At 37.5% G+C, this 21666-nt stretch overlaps 1 protein-coding gene and 1 pseudogene across 1 annotated transcript; both read left to right on the forward strand.

Annotated features, from left to right (window-relative positions):
- Positions 1–1617: 1617 nt before the first annotated feature.
- On the forward strand, positions 1618–5614 carry LOC107781793 (calcium sensing receptor, chloroplastic). The gene is made up of 6 exons (XM_016602564.2): positions 1618–1995; positions 2442–2687; positions 3042–3234; positions 4268–4409; positions 5017–5148; positions 5266–5614. Exons 1-6 carry the CDS (start codon positions 1762–1764, stop codon positions 5501–5503), a joined length of 1185 nt encoding a protein of 394 aa, XP_016458050.1. The 5' UTR covers positions 1618–1761; the 3' UTR covers positions 5504–5614.
- LOC107781792 (putative acyl-activating enzyme 17, peroxisomal) lies at positions 5582–21095 on the forward strand (annotated as a pseudogene).
- The last annotated feature ends 571 nt before the right edge of the window (positions 21096–21666 follow it).

The following is a 21666-nucleotide window of genomic DNA, read 5'->3' on the forward strand; positions in this document are numbered from 1 at the left end:
CAAGATATGACACTAAAGAAGAATATTCTAGTGAATATTCCTTGCACTTGTACTATTAGAATTTCTAGGAGCATGTTCCATATAAATAGAAAGAGATATAATGATAGGGGACATTGAGATATTCATTCAAACAGAGCACACTAACTTTGTAAAGAGAATCTGATCTCCTCGTATATATACAAAACAACCTTTTCATTAAGATTCTTATTTAACATTTCCACCAAATCCAAGAACGATCCAAGTGTCAAAAAGGCATATCAGTCATTCCTCATTGTCAGGAGGAAGAATCACTGATCTCATTCCTTTTTGGGTGATTCATACATTTTATTTACCTAAATGCCATTTACTGTTATTTATTGTTATTTAATGACATATTCCATCTTTTTAGATCATTGAATAACACTACTTCTGCTCATATTCATCATCATCCGGATAGGATATATTATTTATTTGGTTTTGACGCACATAGATTTATCTTCGGATATTATTTTTAACTAAGATTAACTCTTCTTTGAACAAATCTAAGTGGTTGAGCCAAAATCAATATTATTTTTGGTCAAACAACTATGTCCCTCCCCACATCAATATTTTTTGTTTTGTTTAGGGGAATAAGAGGATTTCTTCACATAATGAATATCCTTTGTTTTCGAGTGTTGTGGTCAAGGGGCGGATCTATGTATATGATTGGGGTGTCATACCACCCGGATGCTCAGGCAAAATTTTGTGTATGTATTGATATTTTACGCAAAAAGACTATATATGTAGAGGGTGGCACATGCAGTAACAAATTGATTCTAGGTGCCGTGGTTAGAGTGCCAAACTCCTAGTTCTACGATCGATACTCATTGCCTACGTTAGCATTCCAATTTATCGTTGTTCCCCTTTCTTTCTTTTCTTTCTGGTCCATTTCTTTATTTCTTTATCTTTTTGTTCCCTCCTCTTTGAACCCATTTTTATTATTTGTTAAATTGTTTCAGTTTTCTTTTCTAGTTCTTCAAAATTTTACTTGAATATGATTTAAATTTTTTCTCTTTTTATCCATTTACTGTTATTTTTTTTCTTGATTTGCAAAATGTTTTAAGAATTAAGATAGGATCAATAGAGATCAATATAGTTAGATTAATATTTAGTTGCTAATTTTAAAATTTTACTTTTATTTATACTTTTTAATCACATTGAATCAAGAGAATTAGATTAAATTGGATAAACCTATTCAGTTTGGTGATCACATATTTATTCATGAACCAAAAATTGTATATCAAACTGAATTAATTCAGAACGGATCTAATTGACTAAATTTAAATCATAATTCAATCTCTTTTGCTAATGGTTAGTTGACATTAACGATAGCAGCACCCATAATCACTCGTTTTAAATACGAGTCTGATCATGGTTAACCTTGAACTAACAAGAATCCAAAAGAAAAAGGTGAAGGGAATGAGAGGAAGTGTTGTACTACGCAAAAGGTAGACTGATGTAGTAGTAGTAGTACACAGTAGGAAACGGGCCCCCACTTTTCTCTATCTTGTAAGACACGTGTCATCATGGTTATGGCCTCATCAGAATTTTGTAATACCACGTCGGATTATAAGGACCAAGGAAAGGAACACGAAAAACAAATTCAGGCGTTGAGTTGGTTTCTCAATTTCTCATCACACATTAGCTATCAACGATACAAACCTGGCCATAATTATAAGCACACAACCAAACTTTCAGTAGAAAGCAGAGGGACAGACTCAGGCAAGAAGAGGCTGAAAGGTGATGGCGCTTAGAGCTTCAGCCACCGCAAAATCACCTCTTCCTCCGCCTTCTTCTTCACCTACGAAAATCTTTAATTTCCCTACACTCTCCCAGAAACCGGAATTCACTTCAAAATCTGTGTCTTTATCGCTCTCTACATCAACTGCTCTTTTCCTCTTTCCTCTCTTCACTGCTACCCATGAAGCCAGGGCACTCAGCTTACCCAAGGAAGATATTGTCTCTTCCCTTAATCAGGTACCACTTGCGAGTTTTCCCCCAATTGAGTTACTCTTCACATTTTCTAGGATGTTTTTGAAAAGCCATTTATTTAATGGCAATTCTGCTAGGTATTATTTGTTTTGCTTTCGCCCTTGTATTATATAGTTTTAGATGATTGTCTTATGTAATTTCCTTGGTTGCTTTAGCTCTTCTATAAATTGTTTTATCGAATAACACTTGAAGCTTTATTTATGTTTTGTGATTCTAGCCGCATTTCCAGTTGATTTTTAGTTGTTAAATTTACTAATCCTGACAGTTTTAAAGTTTCGAATTTTGTGACAATAGTTTGCTCCGATAATTGTGATTCTACATGCTGTGTATTAATTGGTAGAGGACTGCAGGTTCATAAATTTATGTTCTGTGTTTGTAGTTTGTGAAAATTTTTAGTTCTTAGCAACTTATTAGAAGTTTCATCTTTCCAGGTAGAATCTGCAGTTAATCAAGCTCAACAGGTTGGTTCGAACATCTTTGATGCTGCAAGCCGAGTGATTGGGCCCGTAATTGAATTTGTGAAGCCCGGGATTGATGTGGCATTGCCTTTAGTAAAGCAGGCAGGAGAGGAAGTTTTGAAGAATGCTTCTCCTGTCATATCCGATGCCTCTAAGAAAGCCCAAGAGGCAATGCAGAGTGCTGGCATGGACACTCAGCCAGTGATGACTGCAGCTAAGGTTTGGCTATAGGAAGTTCTTGTTTCACATGCTTTAATTAGTCAGTAAAATTCATCTGTGCTATGTGAATAAATTGCCACTTTTCCAGCCATCTATACATTGCCTTTTGAGTTTTGACTAGTGAAATTTTCTTATAAGAAGCAATAATCATGTAAGTCATATGTGGGAGGAAAAGTATCTTGGTGGATAAAGGTACTAGCACTGGATATAGAACAAAATAGTGTTCAACGCTTCATTCTTCTTTAATCCATTTCTGGACATGAAAATGATATTCTTGGACTTTGCCATGTCGTTATATTTTGAGTTTCATCTTTCCTTACTAACTTTAAGAGATAAATGATTGTTTGGTTGCAGACAATTGTTGATGCTGCTCAACAGACATCCAAGGTGATCGAAGGGGCCAAACCAATCGCCTCATCCACAGTTGAAACAATTTCATCAACTGATCCAGCTATTATTGCAGTGGCCGGTGGCTCATTATTCCTTGCATATCTTTTACTTCCCCCAGTTTTCTCCGCTCTCTCTTTCAGCCTTCGTGGTTACAAGGGTAATTGGATGGGTTTTCTTACTCTTGTTTATCTCCCTGAATTTATGTCGCTTTAGACCATTCAGATATACCGTGTAAACAAAAAAAACTCTTAAGCGTAATTCTAGGAGCATTTGAGAATAGATGTAATACTCCGGAGGGATCTCCTAAAGTACATAAACATAGTAATAGTTCTAAGAATAATATTTAGGAGTGTTAGATTATGGGACCTCTAGATGAACTCGGTCCCAAGAACCAATGCCTGCTACTATCTGTGAGAAATGTAATATTCATTTTCAATCATGTGGTTATTGGTCAGGCATTTAAAATGAATCTGCTGTAGAATATCGTAAATTACATTCGACCAGAATGAGAAAACAAGTAACTAGGCTTAGATGACAGTATGCAAGTAATAGATTTAAAAAATTCAATGCTGCTTGTTTCCTGCATTTCTAATGGTGGTACAGAGTGAGTGCTATTTCACATAAACTAAACAAGGCTTTTTCAAAAGCTTTTGCCACCAACCTTCCCATCCCCACAAGAAAATTAAAATTAAAAGAAAAAAAGATCCCGCAAAAATATAAGACCATGACTAACTTTGGCTTGGTTGGATGGATTATCCTGCTACCAATAAATGTCTCACAAGTAGCTGAAATCTGTCATCGTCATGAGGGGAGGTGCCTTAGCAGTGTCTTGATATCAAGTTAATCACATTGTAGCCATCTTGCCGTTTTGAGATTTCCTATTATTTTTGGGAGTTGAGAAGCTTGGCATTTCACAGCAACTAAACTTGGCTTTTTTCTGTAAATCAAAGTAAGACCATATGTAATCAGATTGGCTTGTTAGGTTGGTTCATTTAATTATTAACTTCTGCAACATTGAATTATGGTGTCCTGAGTGACTGAAATTGTTATCGTACTGGAAGTTGCCTTCACAATTTGCTTTAATAGCATTATCTTGAATCCAAGTTTGTTTCTTATAGTTTTGTTAAGCAATTTTCGTTTTCCTGTTAATTTTGGGAAATAAGAAACTTGATTTGGAATGCCATTTCCAGGTGAACTAACTCCTGCTCAAACACTGGACCAGATGTGTTCTAAGAATTATGTCTTGATTGATATTAGAACAGAGAAGGACAAGGATAAGGCTGGAATTCCTCGTCTTCCATCTAGTGCTAAAAACAATATGATTCAAATCCCGTAAGTTGGCTTGAAATTAACATTCTTGCTTAATGAACCATGCTCTATCTTTACAAGCATCATGTTGTATTTCCACTACCATTCTAGTGTTCCAAATTGCTGGACCAAGGAAATTTTAGGATGCCTCCCGTGCTATCTCAGAAACAAGCTTATCAAGATAAATACTTTAGAATGGCATGCATAAAGACTAAAAGAAGCCTATTATGTTACTTGTCTGAAGGTTAAGAAGGTTCTCTTAATTGCTTGAGAATTCTCCATCAGAAACATTCAAAGGAAAAAGAAAACAGCATTGGATTTTGTTGGGGGTGGGGGGATTAAAATGTATATGATCCTTGACTAGGCCTTCATTTTCTGTTTCCTCGCAACACTTGGGGGGGGGGGGGAGTTTGACTAGACACGTATTAGTACCTGGAGATAAATTGACTTTATGTACTAGTGAGAAGTTAACCAGGTCCATGATACTTGCTTTCACCTTGTTTTTATGTTATACATGCAATCATTTAACTCTGATAAGGTAGTGAGGAAGAAACTTCCTAGGGTAGATATTGAAAAAATCTTCAGATATGTATGTTTAGACTTATGCATTTATTCTCCTGGTACCTTTCAGTTTGGAAGATTTACCGAGCAAACTAAGGGGTCTTGTGAGAAATGCGAAGAAAGTGGAAGCTGAATTAGTAGCTCTGAAGATATCATACCTCAAGAAAATCAACAAAGGGTCTAACATTGTGATAATGGACTCGTGAGTTTTTCTCATAATATACTTGAGCATCACACTTAATTCTTTTATGCTGTTATACTCTATGTGCACCTATGTATAATTTTAGTTATCAATGATATTTTGTTAAAAACTTTTCAGGTACTCTGATTCAGCTAAAACAGTTGCTAAAACACTGACGAGCCTTGGCTTTAAGAACTGCTGGATCATGACTGATGGCTTCTCTGGAGGGAGGGGTTGGTTGCAGAGTCGGCTGGGAACAGATTCTTACAACTTTTCTTTTGCTCAAGTTTTATCACCATCAAGAGTCATACCAGCAGCAGCTAGACGTTTTGGTACAACAGGCACTGTCAAATTGCTTTCAGGGGATAGTGATTAATTAGTCTCCCCTTTGTAATGACCAACAAATGGCCATAGTATAGTTTTCAATTCTTAAAGATAACCTCCTGTAATTCTTTGATCAGTTCTAATGAACTATCCTTTGTCTCAATTCTTCACTTTGTTTTAGCATGTGACTGCATGTTTTCAGATTCTGATTCTACATCCAACGCAAGTGCTAATGACACATTGAGCAAGGTTCAGCTTTAAGAGGTTCCATCCCTTCACTTTGTTTTGGATTTGAGTTTTTCCAAGTTCAAGCTCTTGATTTTGCGGTCATTGTCAAAGCAATTCTTGCAATACCTTCATTAACGTCGGCATAATTCAAATCACCAAATTTGATGCACAAAATATGAAGCAAGCATTTGGACAATATTTAATTAAAAGTTGAGAAAAGAATATTTATAGTAGTTGAAATTTTAACTAAAATATATTTGATAGTTGGGCGATCGTGTTTGGACATCAAGTTTATTTGAAAAATAGTTTGTGAAAATTTATTTGTGTGGAGAAAACATCAATTTGCTTGAAATATTCCCTAAAGTAATATTTTAATATTTCACCATGATTTTAAATATTTCCATTTGCAAATATTGATAGCTAAACCAATATCTGTAAATTGTAGATATTTAAGTTCAGTATTATAAATACTTAAGTATTATTTGAGGCCTTGGCGAGTTGTTTGGTATGGTGAAAAATATTTTCTAAAAGAAAAAGTTATTTTGATGTTTAGTTGTCATAAAAAGTATTTTCTATTTCTAATCAAAACCGGAAAAATGACTCCCTCATTTTTTGACATAAGTTATTTTCCCCCACAACCCTCTGCTATTTTTAACTCTGTAACCAAATCAAAAACTATTTTTTAATATTAATTTTCAGAAATTAAATCATTTTTCCAAAAATATTTTTCATAAACATACATTAGCCCATGCGAGTGGAGGAGAGAACCAAAATGTGGTTCTTTTGGACTTAAAGAACCAAAATGTGTGGAAAAAATGAACAGTGACCATATATAACGCCCTTTTAAAGGGCGTTATACCTTAATGGTCGTTTGCCCAGTTAAGTATAGCGCCCTTTTAAAATTCGCTATATATATAAAGCCCTTTTGAAAGGCGCTATATATATTATGTGGGCCCACCAGTAATTCTTGTGGGCTTAACTGACATAACAATAACTCAACTGGGTATAACGCCCATATTTAAGGCGCGGCGCTATACCTCAAATAATTGTACCCCCGACTGATTTTTGCCTTATTTAAAGAGGTTAAGGTTTTTGTAAAAATCTATTCATAAATTTTTTCAAGTTTTCTGAAATATTTCTTCGTTAAGTTATTTTGCATTTTGTCATAATGTCTGAAGAGCGAAGAATTAGGGTTTCATTATATTGGGAGGGGGGAGGAGGAGGAGGTTGTGGTGGCGAATAACTCACTAAGCTATAGTTTATCTCTACAATGTCATGTTAAGTTGCCACTTACAATGGAGTACGATACATAGGTATCGTTGTTATGTAAAAAAATGATTATGAGCAAACGTTCGGTGAATATTAAAGTAACTGAAAGATATCTGTATTTTGTCACTCCGCAAGGGGTTGCTTGTTTTGCTGAGTTTAACATCGAGGACGATGAAACTCTGAGAGAGTTTTTGAGGACTCCGGATGAATACCGGAAATTTTTTGTGATAAAAATATTGGAAATGTACATCAAGACTGAAGACGTTCGTAATAATGAGGTTGCGCAAAGTAGGGATATCCTCCAATCATCGGGTGATTATTTTGAAGCAGTTTTAGCCGAATAGGTTCCGGGTGAAAGAGTTTGGCCTGATCTAAACTTATCTCCACAGGCGAATGAGGAGCGAGGAAATAATTTCTCACCTAGTTTAGATAATCCACAAGCCGATTGGTAAACTTCAATTTTCCTTTGTGTTAAGATGTTTATTTTTATGTATTGAATTTGTATTAACACTCATATATCTACAGGGGTACCGGCCAGATATGAATTTTACAAGTTATGAACCAACGCCAACTTGGAATATGCCTAGTTTTGGTGTGTTGGATCATGGTGGTCCATCCGGGAATCATCATCAACAGGATAATGTCCATCGTGAGATATCAACACATTATGATTTGTAAGTGAAGTGATAAAGCAATATGTAAAGTTTGGATCAATTTGAGGAAATCAGAAGAATGATGATCAACAATGGAGGAAATCCTGCACCTAATGATCCAGTGTTGGACAAGAATGAAGAAAGGTTGGAAGCTCGAGCACCCAGACCTGTTGAAAATCGAAATACTGCCAGAAATTATCAAGTTGATGTAGCTATTTCTAGGTTTGATGGAACTGGGCTAAAAGATTGGTTGTATAAATGCGAGCAATTCTTCGATGTGGATGAAACTCCTGAAGAATCCAAGGTCAAACTGACTTCTTGCAAATTAGAGGGCCAGGCACTTCAATGGCATCAGAGTTTCATGAAGTCTAGGGTGACTAGAGAATGTCCTCGATGGGGAGAGTATATAAGATGCCTTTATGCCAGATTTGGTGCAGAGCTTTTTGATGATCCCATGGGTGATTTCAAAAATCTTAGGTAGGTAACTTCTGTTCAAGATTATATTGATAATTTTGATGAATTACTCAATAGAGTTGAATTGCAAGAGGAGTATGTTGTTAGTTGCTTCATAAGAGGATTGAAACCAGAAATTGGCTTACCTGTTAAGATGTTAGGTCCCAGATCTTTAGCCAAAGCTATTAGCTTGGCCAGAATTCAAGAGCAAACTTGTGCAGAAACAAGTTTTTTTTTTTCCAATCCCATCCTCCCTACTCCTAGAAATGTTCCAAGATTTCAACCTGCAATTCCCTCTCCTCAAGGATACAACCACCAGCCATCTAAACCCAACCAAATCTTCCCCAAACAGCAACTTTCTTACCCCAACAGTTCTAAGCCATCCTACAAAAATCCTAAGCTCTTGACTAGTGCGGAGATAGAGGAAAAAAGAAGCAAAGGGTTGTGTTTCCATTGTGATGAGAAATACACGATGGGACATGTGTGTAAGAAGAAAAGGCATTTTTTCTCTATGGAAGTAGAAAAAGAAGATGGACTGATGGAATTGGAGGAAGAAGTCATGTTGGATCCAGCAGAGTTGTTGACTATGATAGCCTAAGGCCTTGAAACTGATTCAGAAGGGTCTATCTTACCTCATGTATCTGTGCATGCCATGAATGGTGCACATGATTTCAGAACCATGAGGGTGACAATATCAGTCAAAGGAAAGGCAGTTCATGTGCTTATTGATACTGGTAGTACCCACAATTTCTTGGATCTTAACACTGCCAAGAAGTTAGGGTGTGTTCTGACTGCCATAGCTTATTTTGCAGTATCAGTAGCTGATGGTAACAAGGTACAAAGTCATTATGTTTGTAAGAAACTGGTGTGAAAAATGCAGGGAGTATCTTTTGACTCTGACATGCTTGTATTACCTATTGGGGGATGTAATATGGTTCTGGGCATCCAATGGTTGATCACCTTAGGTGATATCCTATGGAATTTTAGGAAACTTAAAATGGAGTTCACTATCATGGGTAAGAAGATCTCTCTAAGAGGTATTCAACCACCTGCTGCTAAGCTCATACAATCAGGAAGGATGGATAAGCTCCTTGCTAAGCCAACAGAATTATGCATGATTTCAGTTGGAGTACTGACAGAAGGAGAGCCAAGTGAAGTTGCTAGTTTGTCTTCACTGGTAGCTCAAGATCAAGACCAGGAGAAAACTGCAGAACTAGACTTAGTTCTGCAGAAGTACAAGGACATATTTGAGGAGCCCAAAGGACTACCACCCTTAAGAGAGCATGATCACAGGATTGTGTTAAAAGAGGGTACTGCTCCAATCAAGAAAAGGCCCTACAGATATCCAGCTATCCAGAAGGATGAAATTGAAAAGATGGTAGATGAGATGTTGAATTCTGGGGTGATCAGGCAGAGTACCAGCCCCTACTCTTCTCCTATTGTACTGGTGAAGAAGAAGGATGGAACATGGAGAATGTGTGTGGATTATACGGAATTGAACAACGGTACAGTGAAGGATAAGTTCCCAATTCCTGTTATTGAGGAGCTATTAGATGAATTACATGGGGCCAAATATTTTTCAAAGCTGGACCTAAGGTCGGGGTACCATCAAATTAGGATGTTTGGGCATGACATCCCTAAGACAGCATTTAGGACTCACCATGGCCATTATGAATTCATGGTGATGCCCTTTGGGTTGACTAATGCTCCTTCAACTTTTCAGAGTCTCATGAATCAGATCTTTCATAGTTATCTTAAGAAATCCATTCTAGTTTTCTTTGATGACATCCTTATTTACAGTTCCAGCTGGTCAGATCATATGATTCACTTAGAAGAAGCTTTCCAAATACTAAGACCACATGTGCCGTTTGTCAAAAAAAGCAAGTGTGCTTTTGGAGTCACACAGATAGACTATTTAGGTCATGTTATAAGTAATGAAGGAGTGACTATGGATCAACAGAAGGTGTCAGCTGTGTTGAGTTGGCCTCAACCAACCACATCGAAGGGATTGAGGGGTTTTCTTGGTCTTACTGGCTACTATAGAAGATTCATCAAGAACTATGGTTTGATTGCTAGACCATTGCATGACTTACTTAGAAAGGGAAACTTTGTCTGGAATTCCTTGGCCACTGAAGCCTTTGAAGCATTAAAGAAGGCTATTACTTCTGCTCTTGTTCTAACACTGCCTGACTTCTCTAAGGAGTTTGTGATAGAGACTGATGCTTCATGTGAAGGCATTGGAGCAGTGTTGATTCAAGACAACAGGCCAATAGCTTTCTTTAGTAAAGGATTGTCAGGAAAGAACAAAGCCCTATCAGTCTATGAAAGGGAACTCTTGGCTTTGGTAACTGCAGTCCAGAAATGGAGACCTTATCTTCTGGGCAGGCACTTTGTGATCAAGACAGACCATCACAGTCTTAAGTATCTAGTGGAACAAAGAATCACTACACCTAGCCAGCAGAAATGGTTAGTGAAACTATTAGGCTATGACTATACCATTTCCCATAAAAAGGGGAAGGAAAACATTGTAGCAGATGCCCTTTCAAGAAAGGAGGAAGCCATTCACCTCTTCAGTATTTCTGGAGTTTCATCAAAATTATTGGTCTCTGTCAAGCTTAGCTGGGATCAAGATCCACATTTGCAAAAACTGATACATAGTATTCAGTCTACTTCCAATCCTAAAACTTATTATTCATTCACTGGTAGTGTATTAAGCAGGAAGGGTAAGATGATGGTAGGAGCTGACCCTACTCTTAGGAAGCAACTACTGACATTTTATCATGACAGTTCTATGGGAGGTCATTCTGGAATCACTGCTACATACAGGAGGATAAAACATGACTTTTATTGGAAGAAGATGAAACAAGATGTTTACAAACATATAAGAGAGTGACACTTGCCAAAGGTGCAAGGGAGAGAATGTAGCATATCCTGGCCTACTCCAGCCTTTACCAATTCCAGAAAAAGTTTGGCAAGACATTTCTATGGATTTCATAGAAGGTCTACCTAAAGCAGCTGGTAAAGAAGTCATTTTGGTGGTTGTTGACAGGCTGAGTAAGGCTGCTCACTTCATGGCACTCAAGCATCCTTATACAGCTCTAGATGTGGCTCAAATTTTTATGGATGGGGTGTTTAAGTTGCATGGCATGCCTAAGACTATAGTTTCAGACAGGGACAAGGTGTTTACCAGCAAATTTTGGCAAGAGTTATTCAAGTTACAGAAAGTTTCACTCTTAACTTCCTCTGCCTATCATCCTCAAACCGATGGGCAGACTGAAGTTGTTAACAGATGTTTGGAGTGCTATTTGAGATGTATGACCTTTGACAAACCCAAAGACTGGCCACTCTGGCTAACCCTAGCAGAATGGTGGTATAATATCACTTTTCACTCAGCCACCAACATAACTCCTTATGAAGCAGTCTATGGACAAAAGCCACCTCCACTCCTCCCTTACATGCCTTTTGATTCTCAGCTAGAAGTGGTTGATAGGAGTTTGCAGGCTAGGGAAGCTACTTGAGAGCTCTGAAGAATCACCTACAAAGAGTTCAACAACGAATGAAGTTGCAGGCGGATAAGGGCAGAACTGAAAGGTCTTATAATGTAGGTGATTGGGTTTTCATTAAGCTCCAGCCATACAAGCAACTTTCCTTGAAGGATCATGCCTATCAGAAGCTCTCAGCAAAGTTTTTTGGACCATTCAAAATACTGGCCAGGGTGGGATCTGTTGCTTATACCTTGGATTTACCACCTCATTCCAAGATTCACCCCACCTTTCACATTTCACTACTCAAGCAGAAGCTGGGCAACCACACTGCTTCAGTTACACTGCCTATCGTGCACTTTGAATCTGGCCATGTTTTGTTAGAACCTGAAGCCATTGTAGACAGGAGATTGGCCAAGAAGCATGGCAAGGCTATCGCACAGGTTTTGGTGAAGTGGCTGAATGCTCCATCTGAAGACAACACTTGGGAGGACCTGCAATCCTTCAAGCTGAAGTTTCGTCACTTCAATCCTTGAGGACAAGGATTCTTGAAGGGGGGGGGGTGTATTGTTACGATCCTATTAGTTTAGTTGCTAAATCAGAAGTTCACATCTGGAATAAGAAGTCAGGTTGTTAGAGTTGTTAGAGTTTGTAGAATTAGTTAGAAGGGGTGGGTTTGCACGTGACTTCTATTAGTTAGTTATAACTAACTTTCCCGCCAAATGTACTAGTATATAGATTTGAGTCCTATGGTTGTATTGTTCAGCTTTTGAGAATTAATATCAGTAAACTCGTCTCTCTTTCTTCTCTCATTTACACTCAAATTACAGTTGAGTTCTAGGGATTCTGTTCAAGAGTAATTCTTCCATTTTTACTCTTTAGGTTTCTCTTTCCTTTTTCTTAGCTCGCAATTGCTGGAACGTATCATTCTCTTAAAGCAAAACGATTGGAACTTGATTTGGCATTATGGCATATGCATTAGTCATCTATGTAGATAATGTTCATTGTCGTACGTGGGAAGTTGCTGAATGATTATGTTTTGTTTTTCCAAAATTTGACATTTTTATGTGTTACTCCTGGCGTAGAGAAGCTTCCAAGTTGACTAACATTGGCAAGTTATTGGAGCAGCGAGGAAAAGAGTTACTGGGATCAAGTTATAAAGATCCCATATCAAGCTTCTCTGATTTTCAACAATTCTCAGTCTCAAACTTGGAGGTACTTTTGTGTTTTGCCTGCACTATTTTCAACTTTCATTTTTCATTCGTGAATGGGTAAAAACTAATGCAGTGTCCTTTTGTTCTCTTTTTGGAAACTTTTACTTGTCAAAATGTCTTTGTAGATCTACTGGAAGATCATATTGGAGGAAATGAATATTTGTTTCTCTGTTAGTCCTGAATGTATTCTGCGTGAAACTCCGTTGCACCCTGGTGGTCAGTGACTTCCTGAAGCACATTTCAATCCTGCAAAGAATTGCTTGAGTTTGAACAGAAATAGGAGCTTAAGTGACGTAGTTGTGATAACTCGCGATGAAGGAGATGGTGAGGCACCTGTTACCAAATTGGCTCTTGAGGAACTAAGATCAGCAGTATGGTACAAAGGCTTTTGTTACTGTGCATTATAAATTGAGTTGTAGTATGTATCTCGATTTGATTTCATGTTGGAATACTTGTGCTGTTATTTTGGTCTGTGCAAACGTTCCAATGAGACTTCCTGCTGCAGGAACTCAAATATATCATTATGTGCATCACAAAATGTTTGTCCTTTTATACGTCGTACATACAGCAAATTCTGCTGACAGTTCATGACTTTATGTTGACTCAACTCTGGTCATGTCACATATCTGGAAAAAATGTTAAGATGTACTCTATCAACAAGAAAAGCGAGGTTTACTTAGTGGCAAGAGCTTTCCACATCGAACACAACCAAAAAAAAAATGCTTTTCATGTCGAGCAAGGAGGTTAGATGTTCAAATCATCAAAGGTGTAAAGTGGGAATAGGCCACTATTAGCTTCTGCCTGGGCAGGGGTTTTAGGGGGAGGGGGGAGGGGATTAGGAACATGAAAAAAAGATGTAGCAAATGCTTTTCCATGTTTCCTTAATTCTTCATGAAAGGCACTTTTGAAGGAAGAAATCATATCTTTTTGCACATTGCACTGGCTAGAGAAGCCTTAAAACATGTTGTGTTTGTATCCACTGGGTTATGTCTTCTAAAACTTTAGAGTCGTCCAACTCTGGCATAGAAAGTTTATGCAATGTGATATGATTTGAGATATCTGCCTCCGTGCTTGTTGTGAATAAAGAAGAGAATTGGGAGATTTTTGAGGTTGACCAATCTGATTTTGCCTAAAACAGATAAATGCTACCTTCAATAATATGAAACCTATGTAGTGGCAATCTTTTTTTTTTTTTTTTACTGGAGATTCAGTACTTTTTTCCAAAAAAGAAAAGATACTTAGTACGTGAAATTTGGAACAATTTTTTGACTTTGCCGCCAAGAAGAAAAAGAATATGACTTCTGAAATTTGGAAGTGATATTTGCTTCATCTGTTGTTATGAGTTATGGATATTAATTGTAAAGCGCTTTTTAAAATCACAGGAGAGTCGCATATGCCATTGATACACTGGGATTGGAAAAAGGATCTGCAATTGCCATAGATATGCCAATGGATGTCAATTCCGTGGTGATCTACTTGGCCGTCATTATTGCTGGTTATATGGTTGTCTCAATTGCTGACAGTTTTGCGCCAAATGAAATTTCAACGAGGCTCGTGATATCAAAAGCAAAGGCTATTTTCACTAAGGTTGATCCTATTTGTCCTTCTGGAAATAAACAAAAATATGTGACTGCATAACCAGAACTATTATCCGATCCATGGTATCATAGGCAACCTAATGATTGCAGTAGGGTTGGTGATAAACACATTACATATGAGAGTGCTAAATTTGTGTGTGGCTTTGAGAAAGTTGAACATGAATGCACTTATTTTTCAGAATTAAGAGGTAACCTATGTAACCTAACGTCCTGGGATCTCAGCTTTGTAGATCTGAACTTCTGGGCTTCTCACAGAGAATCTATAGTTAATGGTTAATTCCTCTTTCAAGAGTAAACATTGCACTGATTGAAGTCATATGTTATGGTGAAAATTGGGAATTGAGTTATAGCCCTGATACTTCATTTGGGAAAAAGAAAATTGTGACTTAATGCTCATATGCTCCATGACTCCCATCCCATGAACTATTTCTGCTCCTGATTTCTGAGATTGTTTGTATTCATCTTGAAGGCTGTTCTTTATCCTTTGGAATTCTGACTGGACTTTCAGTCACTGACTCTTTGTGTTTGATCTCTCTCTCTCTCTCTCACTGGCTAAAACTCTTTTTTTTGACTATATTCCTAGGATTTCATTAGCCGTGGTGGAAAAAAACTACCACTGTACAGGTGATATCCCACTCCTTTGTCATTTTGTTCTATTTATTTGTTTCACCTTCCTAACTTACATTTCAAACCTGCAGCAAAGTCATTGATGCTCAATCACCAATAGCAATTGTAATTCCGAATAGAAGCTCCACCTTGAGCATAAAATTGCGTGATGGTGACATTTCATGGCATGAATTCCTAGAAAGAGTAGACGAATCTAAGTAAGCACTCCTCTTTCTGACGTCATTTTATGGCTTTAATTCCTTCTTTTTGATAGCTAAAGTTGGATTTTGCTTCATTCATGATTTACTTCTATCTAGCTGTTCCATACAACAACAACAACAACTACTACGCCTCAGTCCCAACAAGTTGGGTTAGAGATATGAATCCTCGCTTCTTCCTTTAAGCTCAACTCGATATTAGCAACCAAGAATTTCACCCTTATCCTAACTTCTTGAAGACTATTACTGCGTTAAACATGCTCAAACTCATTCCGTGTCTGACAAGACTCTCAAGAGGTATAGAGTAATTATATGGAAATAAACAACTATGTATATATAACTTTCTCGCTTTATCACTACTTAGCTGATCATAAGACATCAAAGATTCTTATACTTCTACCAATCTTGTGAGGTAAGCATGGCACATTTTTACTTCAATCTTGTTCATGGGAAGCTCAAAACTCATTAGCCCTCTCTCACCGTGGAACATGCAACCTGTGCATTTCACCCCCTCAATTAGACTTGGTCAATTACGCGAAAGAAATGTACCAATAAACAAGATCCTTTGGACTGAAATGCAGCGACATGGTCAGTGATATAACCGACTCCAATTGGCTTGGGATTGAGGCATAGTTGTTGTACAATCAAATTCCTTGAAGATATTACCTGTAGGAAAGGGTGCAAGTAACTTTGCGCAGCCAGATTTAATGACTTGTAGATCATCAGAAATCACTACCGAGTCATCAGCAGCAATAACCCCGAATAGCTTCACTCCACCATCTGAACCTGCACTTCTACAATAGCAGCAGAAATAAAAAAAATCTTTTTGTTCCTTGATGAATGCAGAGAATAGAGATTACACAAGTTTCTTAGTAGGTGACTACTTACTAAGGCAACCAATACAGTTCCAGCTTTACTATCATAGATAGCAAAGGCCAACTCTGCCGAAAGAAAAGTTTATGCTTATGCCCAAGGGGACATCCAAATAGGGAAGCATTAATAATAGTCCTTTACCCAAATTGAGGTCTTGTTTACAAACCTATTCTTCCTCAATCCTGGTAATTGCCTAATCGGATCTTTTACCATCTAAGCCGCTACCTTGACTCATGTTATAAATAACTAAGTATAAACTCTACACTAGCTAAAGTAGATCTGGCGCTGAAATAAAAATATGTTGCTCTCTCTCTCTCTCTCTCTTTAAATAGCAGGGAGTTTGAGTATATTGGGGTGGAACTACCTGCTGAAGCATTCACAAATATCCTTTTCTCTTCTGGCACGACAGGTATTTTGATATCCATTGCAAGTATTCTGTCTTTTTCACTTATTCTATGTACTGGTGTAAAAGTTTTCTCGAAATTCAGTGACCGGTTAAAATTATTTTATGGTTCCACTGTTAATGTATATTTTCATTATTTTCTCTCATGGAATGAAAGGAGGACCCTTTCTACCTTATCAATAATATCTTACCTTATAATAAGAGGACCCTTTCTTTTGTCTCCCATATTTACTGAAGAATTTTTCATGATAATTACGGGAAAAGATTTTCAGTATTTTTCTAGTGTCCTTGTAGAATTCATTTCAAGTATTGGTATGAGAATAATGTAAAAGCTGCTTAGTCGACTCATTCATGAAGGATTAAAAGAGAATTTGTAGAGTAGAACTACAAATACAAGATTGACATTTACCCTCTATAAATGTGTTTTAGGGGAACCAAAGGCGATTCCATGGACTACCACTACACCCCTTAAGGCAGCAGCTGATGGATGGTCCCACTTGAACATTCGCAAAGGTGATGTGGTGGCCTGGCCCACTAATCTTGGTTGGATGATGGGCCCTTTCCTAATTTACTGCACTCTTCTGAATGGAGCAACCATGGCCTTATACAATGGGTCCCCCCTTGGTTCTGGCTTTGCTAAGTTTGTGCAGGTTTGATGCAATCTAACACTGTAGACCCACTTCAATTACCGAATCAGTTGTGGTGGCGATGGTGATGATGGCAAACTTTTGATTTGTAAAACACAAATTTTATGAATCTGACTAGTTGCATACCTGATTGACCTTACGTAAAGCAAGGAACTCTCTAAATAACACTCAGTACTTCAAGCTAGATGGTCAGAGGACTTGTACAAACTTGAGGTGGCGCGCTTGCTGGACCAAGTAGATATAACAGCAAACTAAGCATTTATGCCAATACAACCTAGGACCAACTCTGTAATTAGTAGTAGTATTTCGGACATCATTCCTTTTTTTTTTTTTCTCTAACACTATAATACATCCCAAATGATCTTAGATTGAAAATTTGGTTTTACTGTCTACAAGCTCGCTTCTCTTGACATTTTCCCTTTTATGAATTCTACCATTTTTTGCCATCTAAAATTCTCAAAAACTTTCTAGGATGCTAAAGTAACTATGCTTGGGGTGGTCCCAAGTATTGTGAGGACATGGAAATCTACAAATTGCATTGCTGGTCATGATTGGTCAGCCATCTGGTAATTCTTCTTAAGCATCTTTGAAATAGTTAGGTCTTTACAGAGACACTGCATTGTTAATGAAATTATGTGTTATTTTGTTGCCTTCTCTTTTTACCCCTAGTCCTGCATGCAAACACTTCCATAATCCATGTTGAAACTTGAAATGTCTCACGCACCAGAGATACTTCCAACCTTTTTCTAGATTAATTTAGTTATGTATGATGGCAGCCGCTTTGCCTCCACTGGTGAAGCATCTGGTGTGGATGAATCCCTTTGGCTGATGGGAAGAGCTCATTACAAGCCTGTAATAGAGATCTGTGGTGGGACAGAAATTGGTGGTGGATTTATTGCTGGTTCGTTGTTGCAACCACAATCTTTATCTGCTTTTAGCACAGCAGCTATGGGTTGTAGTCTATTTATTATTGGCGAAGATGGGTCCCTTAGAGTAAGTATCTTTCAGCCTTACTCAAAACAATAAAGAGTGATTTTCTTATTAAACGAGTTCAGCACAGATCAGTTCTTTCTTTAAGATGCAAACATTGCAGGTATCGTGTAGGAGGTTGTCAAACATTGTAATGCCTTAGCTCTTGGTAATTTCAACTTCTGTTGATACTGCATCTAGGGGCTCTTCCTCTAAAGTATCATGTTTATTTCTGGGCTCTGTCTATCTCTAGCATACTTAGATATAGTATTGAAGTCCGAACCTTTGGTATTAGAAAACATAACATGTTACTGCATAATATGCCAAGTCAGATGAACAAATGCCCTGGAAGTACATTGATCTGCCTTTTATGTTTGGCATGCATGCTACCTTATATTCCAAGTGAATAGAATGGAGCATCCTTTTAAGTTAGAGAGTTAACGGCCCTAAGAAGTGATAAAATATAGTGACAATCTGGCAGTTGGAGTTGGATAACGAAAATGGTTTGGAAGAGATTATGTTAAGGTGGTCTTTCTGGTTTTTGAGGTTGTCTGTGGTTTACATGTTATTTTTATAAAATATCAGCTTATTCCCAGTCAATTTGGTAAACTTCCAAGTTTTGACTAATATTCTGGGTTGCAAGGTTGAAAGATTTCCCATATCATATCTTAGGTTGCTATGAGTAAAAGTCAAGCAATCTACATTATCGCAGGGGATAGTTGAAAATTATTAAAGGAGGTTAGCTGCATGGAAAAAGCAGTAATTATCCCTGGAAGGGAGACTCGCGCTCATGAACAGTGTGTTGGACGAAAGCTCCTCATACTGTAAGTCGTTATACTCTATACTTCCGTCGTTGCTAAGCAGTTGGACAATTAAGGAGAAATTTCTGATGGCAAGGGAATTCTGAATGGAGTAATAAGGAAGTCTTCGGCACTAAACATGGTATGGCAGATAAGAAGCACTGTAAGAATTTCAGAAACAATTCAAATTTCTGTGGGAGATGGAAGAAAATTTAGAATGTAACAGAATTGAAGTGAATTCCGTTTCGAAAATAGAAATGGAGTGAATAGGAAGTATAAGACAATTTTCGAGATCTTCCACCCCTTATTATGGATCAGGAAGCAACCATTGCTGATGTAGAGCTAGAAACAGGTGAAAATGAACTTCAGAGTAAAAATTATCTTAATGGGAGATGGACAAAGCTGGTCAACTCCTAGGGAGAATTAAAATTTGAAGGACTTGGACAGTGGACCTGATTCCTTAAGTGGAAATCAAATTAAAATAGTGTCATCTTTGTTAAATCCTGTTAGAACACTTTAAGCAAAGTAGAAGACATGAAAAAGAATTGCCATGGACGAAATATTGTAGGAAAGAGGAAAGAGTAGCAGGAATTGGGTAGAATTCTGTTCATGCAAACTGCACGAAGTGATCTTTATTCTCCTCTTTTCTTTGCAGGGGAGGGAGGGAGGAGGTGGAGTGGTTGAGGGTTGTAAAGAAAGAGAGCTTCCTTTTATTCATAAAGTGGTGCCATAAGTACTGTTGAGTAGGAAGCCTTCTGAAAAAAAGGGGGATACTGTTGTGTAGGAAAACTTCGAACTTTACCTAAATGACCTCTTCATGGTCGAGTACAGGGTTCTAATCAATAGGGGGATGAGCACGTATGCTAATGGCAATTGATGGCTGCTAAATGAAAAGCTGAAATTTTACATTGAAGTTTAAATATAGTAAGTAGCCCTTTAAAGATATTCGATACATTCAATTAATGCTGTAACTTTAATTGTAGCCACCAGATGTTCCTGGGATTGGTGAACTGGCCCTTGGTCCCCTTCTACTTGGGGCGTCGAGCACATTGCTGAATGCTGACCACTATGGTGTCTACTTCAAAGGCATGCCAGTTTGGAATGGAAAGGTAGCTAGTTATTATTTCTAATTCTATGGTACTTTAATCTTTCTTACATGTTTGCTTAATGAGTTACTCATCACCTAGCAGGTTCTGAGAAGACATGGAGATGTATTTGAGCGTACTTCTAGAGGTTATTATCGTGCACATGGCCGTGCAGACGACACCATGAATCTGGGGGGTGTAAAGGTCTACCCCTTACCTTGTTTTGTTACTCACAGATCATGAATTAGGGTCTCTTTGGTTTAAGACTCCATTTGATAAAAATTATTACCTGAGACTGCTCATCTTTTATCAAATTTTCAGTTGAACCAATCCTGCTTATCATAACTGATATATGCTTCATTTGTAGAAGAATAATATTCCTCATTCTCAAACAAAACAAAATCTATTTTGATATATATTTAATCAATTCAGATTCTCATAATAAGTGGTCCTTGGCCCATTACATCTACATCCTTGTTATACCTGTGTATATTTATGAATAAATGCATGTTTTCTCTTCTAGCTTATCATCTGTATTAGTTGCAGACAAATTTGTGTTGTTTTCTCTTTTACTCATAACAGGTAACTGAAACTTGTGATTCCTTTAGCCAGGTAAGTTCAGTCGAGATTGAAAAAGTTTGTAATGCAGTTGATGAAGGTATCCTTGAGACAGCAGCTATTGGGGTGCCACCTCCTGGAGGTGGCCCAGATAAGTTAGTTATAGCCGTTGTATTTAAGGATTCTGAAGGGTCAAAGCACAGCTTGAATTCATTGAAGGTTTCTTTCAATTCAGCTTTGCAAAAGAAATTGAATCCACTATTCAAGGTATGCATTAATATTCAGCTTTGGGAATACCAAGTGTTGAAAGTTTTGTCTCCTTATCAGGCCTAAATATTGCAGGTTTCACATATAGTAGCCCTCCCTTTCCTTCCAAGAACAGCAACAAATAAAGTCATGAGAAGAGTTTTGAGACAACAGTTCTCGCAAATTGGCTCTAAACTGTGATCTATGCAGCTATGTAGGCCCTTGATTTGACTTGTAATTATGTTAGTTTGATTGGAACTACTATTATGAGAATAATGATGTATTTAAACAATTATTCAATAATGGTGGATTATTCCATCTGATTTAATATTTGTTTGTGGCTATATCTAGTTCTTTAAGCATAATTCAGCTTTTCACTATTGTACTTATAGTTAGGGGTGGGTATCGGTTGGTTCGGTTCGGTTTTGTAGAATTTTGGTTCGGTTAATTCAGTTTTCGGTTTGTGATTTTAATAACCAAAATCGAACCATAATAACTTCGGTTCAGTTCGGTTCGGTTCGGTTCGGCTCGGTTCGGTTTAATCGGTTCGGATTTCGGTTCAAATTCATTTAATTCCCTTTATGATAATCCTTGACTGAGCTAAGACAAAACAGAAGCAGTAACAGTGGCAGTGACAATACTATAGGAGAAGCATTGGGAGTTCATTTGCTCCAGAACCAACTCATTATCTCTTAATCTTTCATTAAGAGAACCATTCCAATAAGCTCTCGTGGTCATCAATTGTGTTGGAACACATAGCAAATATATTTTTGCTTTGGTACATCCTGGATGATGAAATTCGAACGTTCAACAATGCAGATAAAAAACTGTTTGATTTTGTCTATTTCCTATACACGTACACATATTGCTACAAAGAATATCCAACATGTACTATTAACTAATAAACTATATT

Source organism: Nicotiana tabacum, chromosome 4, assembly GCF_000715075.1.
Source record: "Nicotiana tabacum cultivar K326 chromosome 4, ASM71507v2, whole genome shotgun sequence".
NCBI classification, from domain to species: domain Eukaryota; kingdom Viridiplantae; phylum Streptophyta; class Magnoliopsida; order Solanales; family Solanaceae; genus Nicotiana; species Nicotiana tabacum.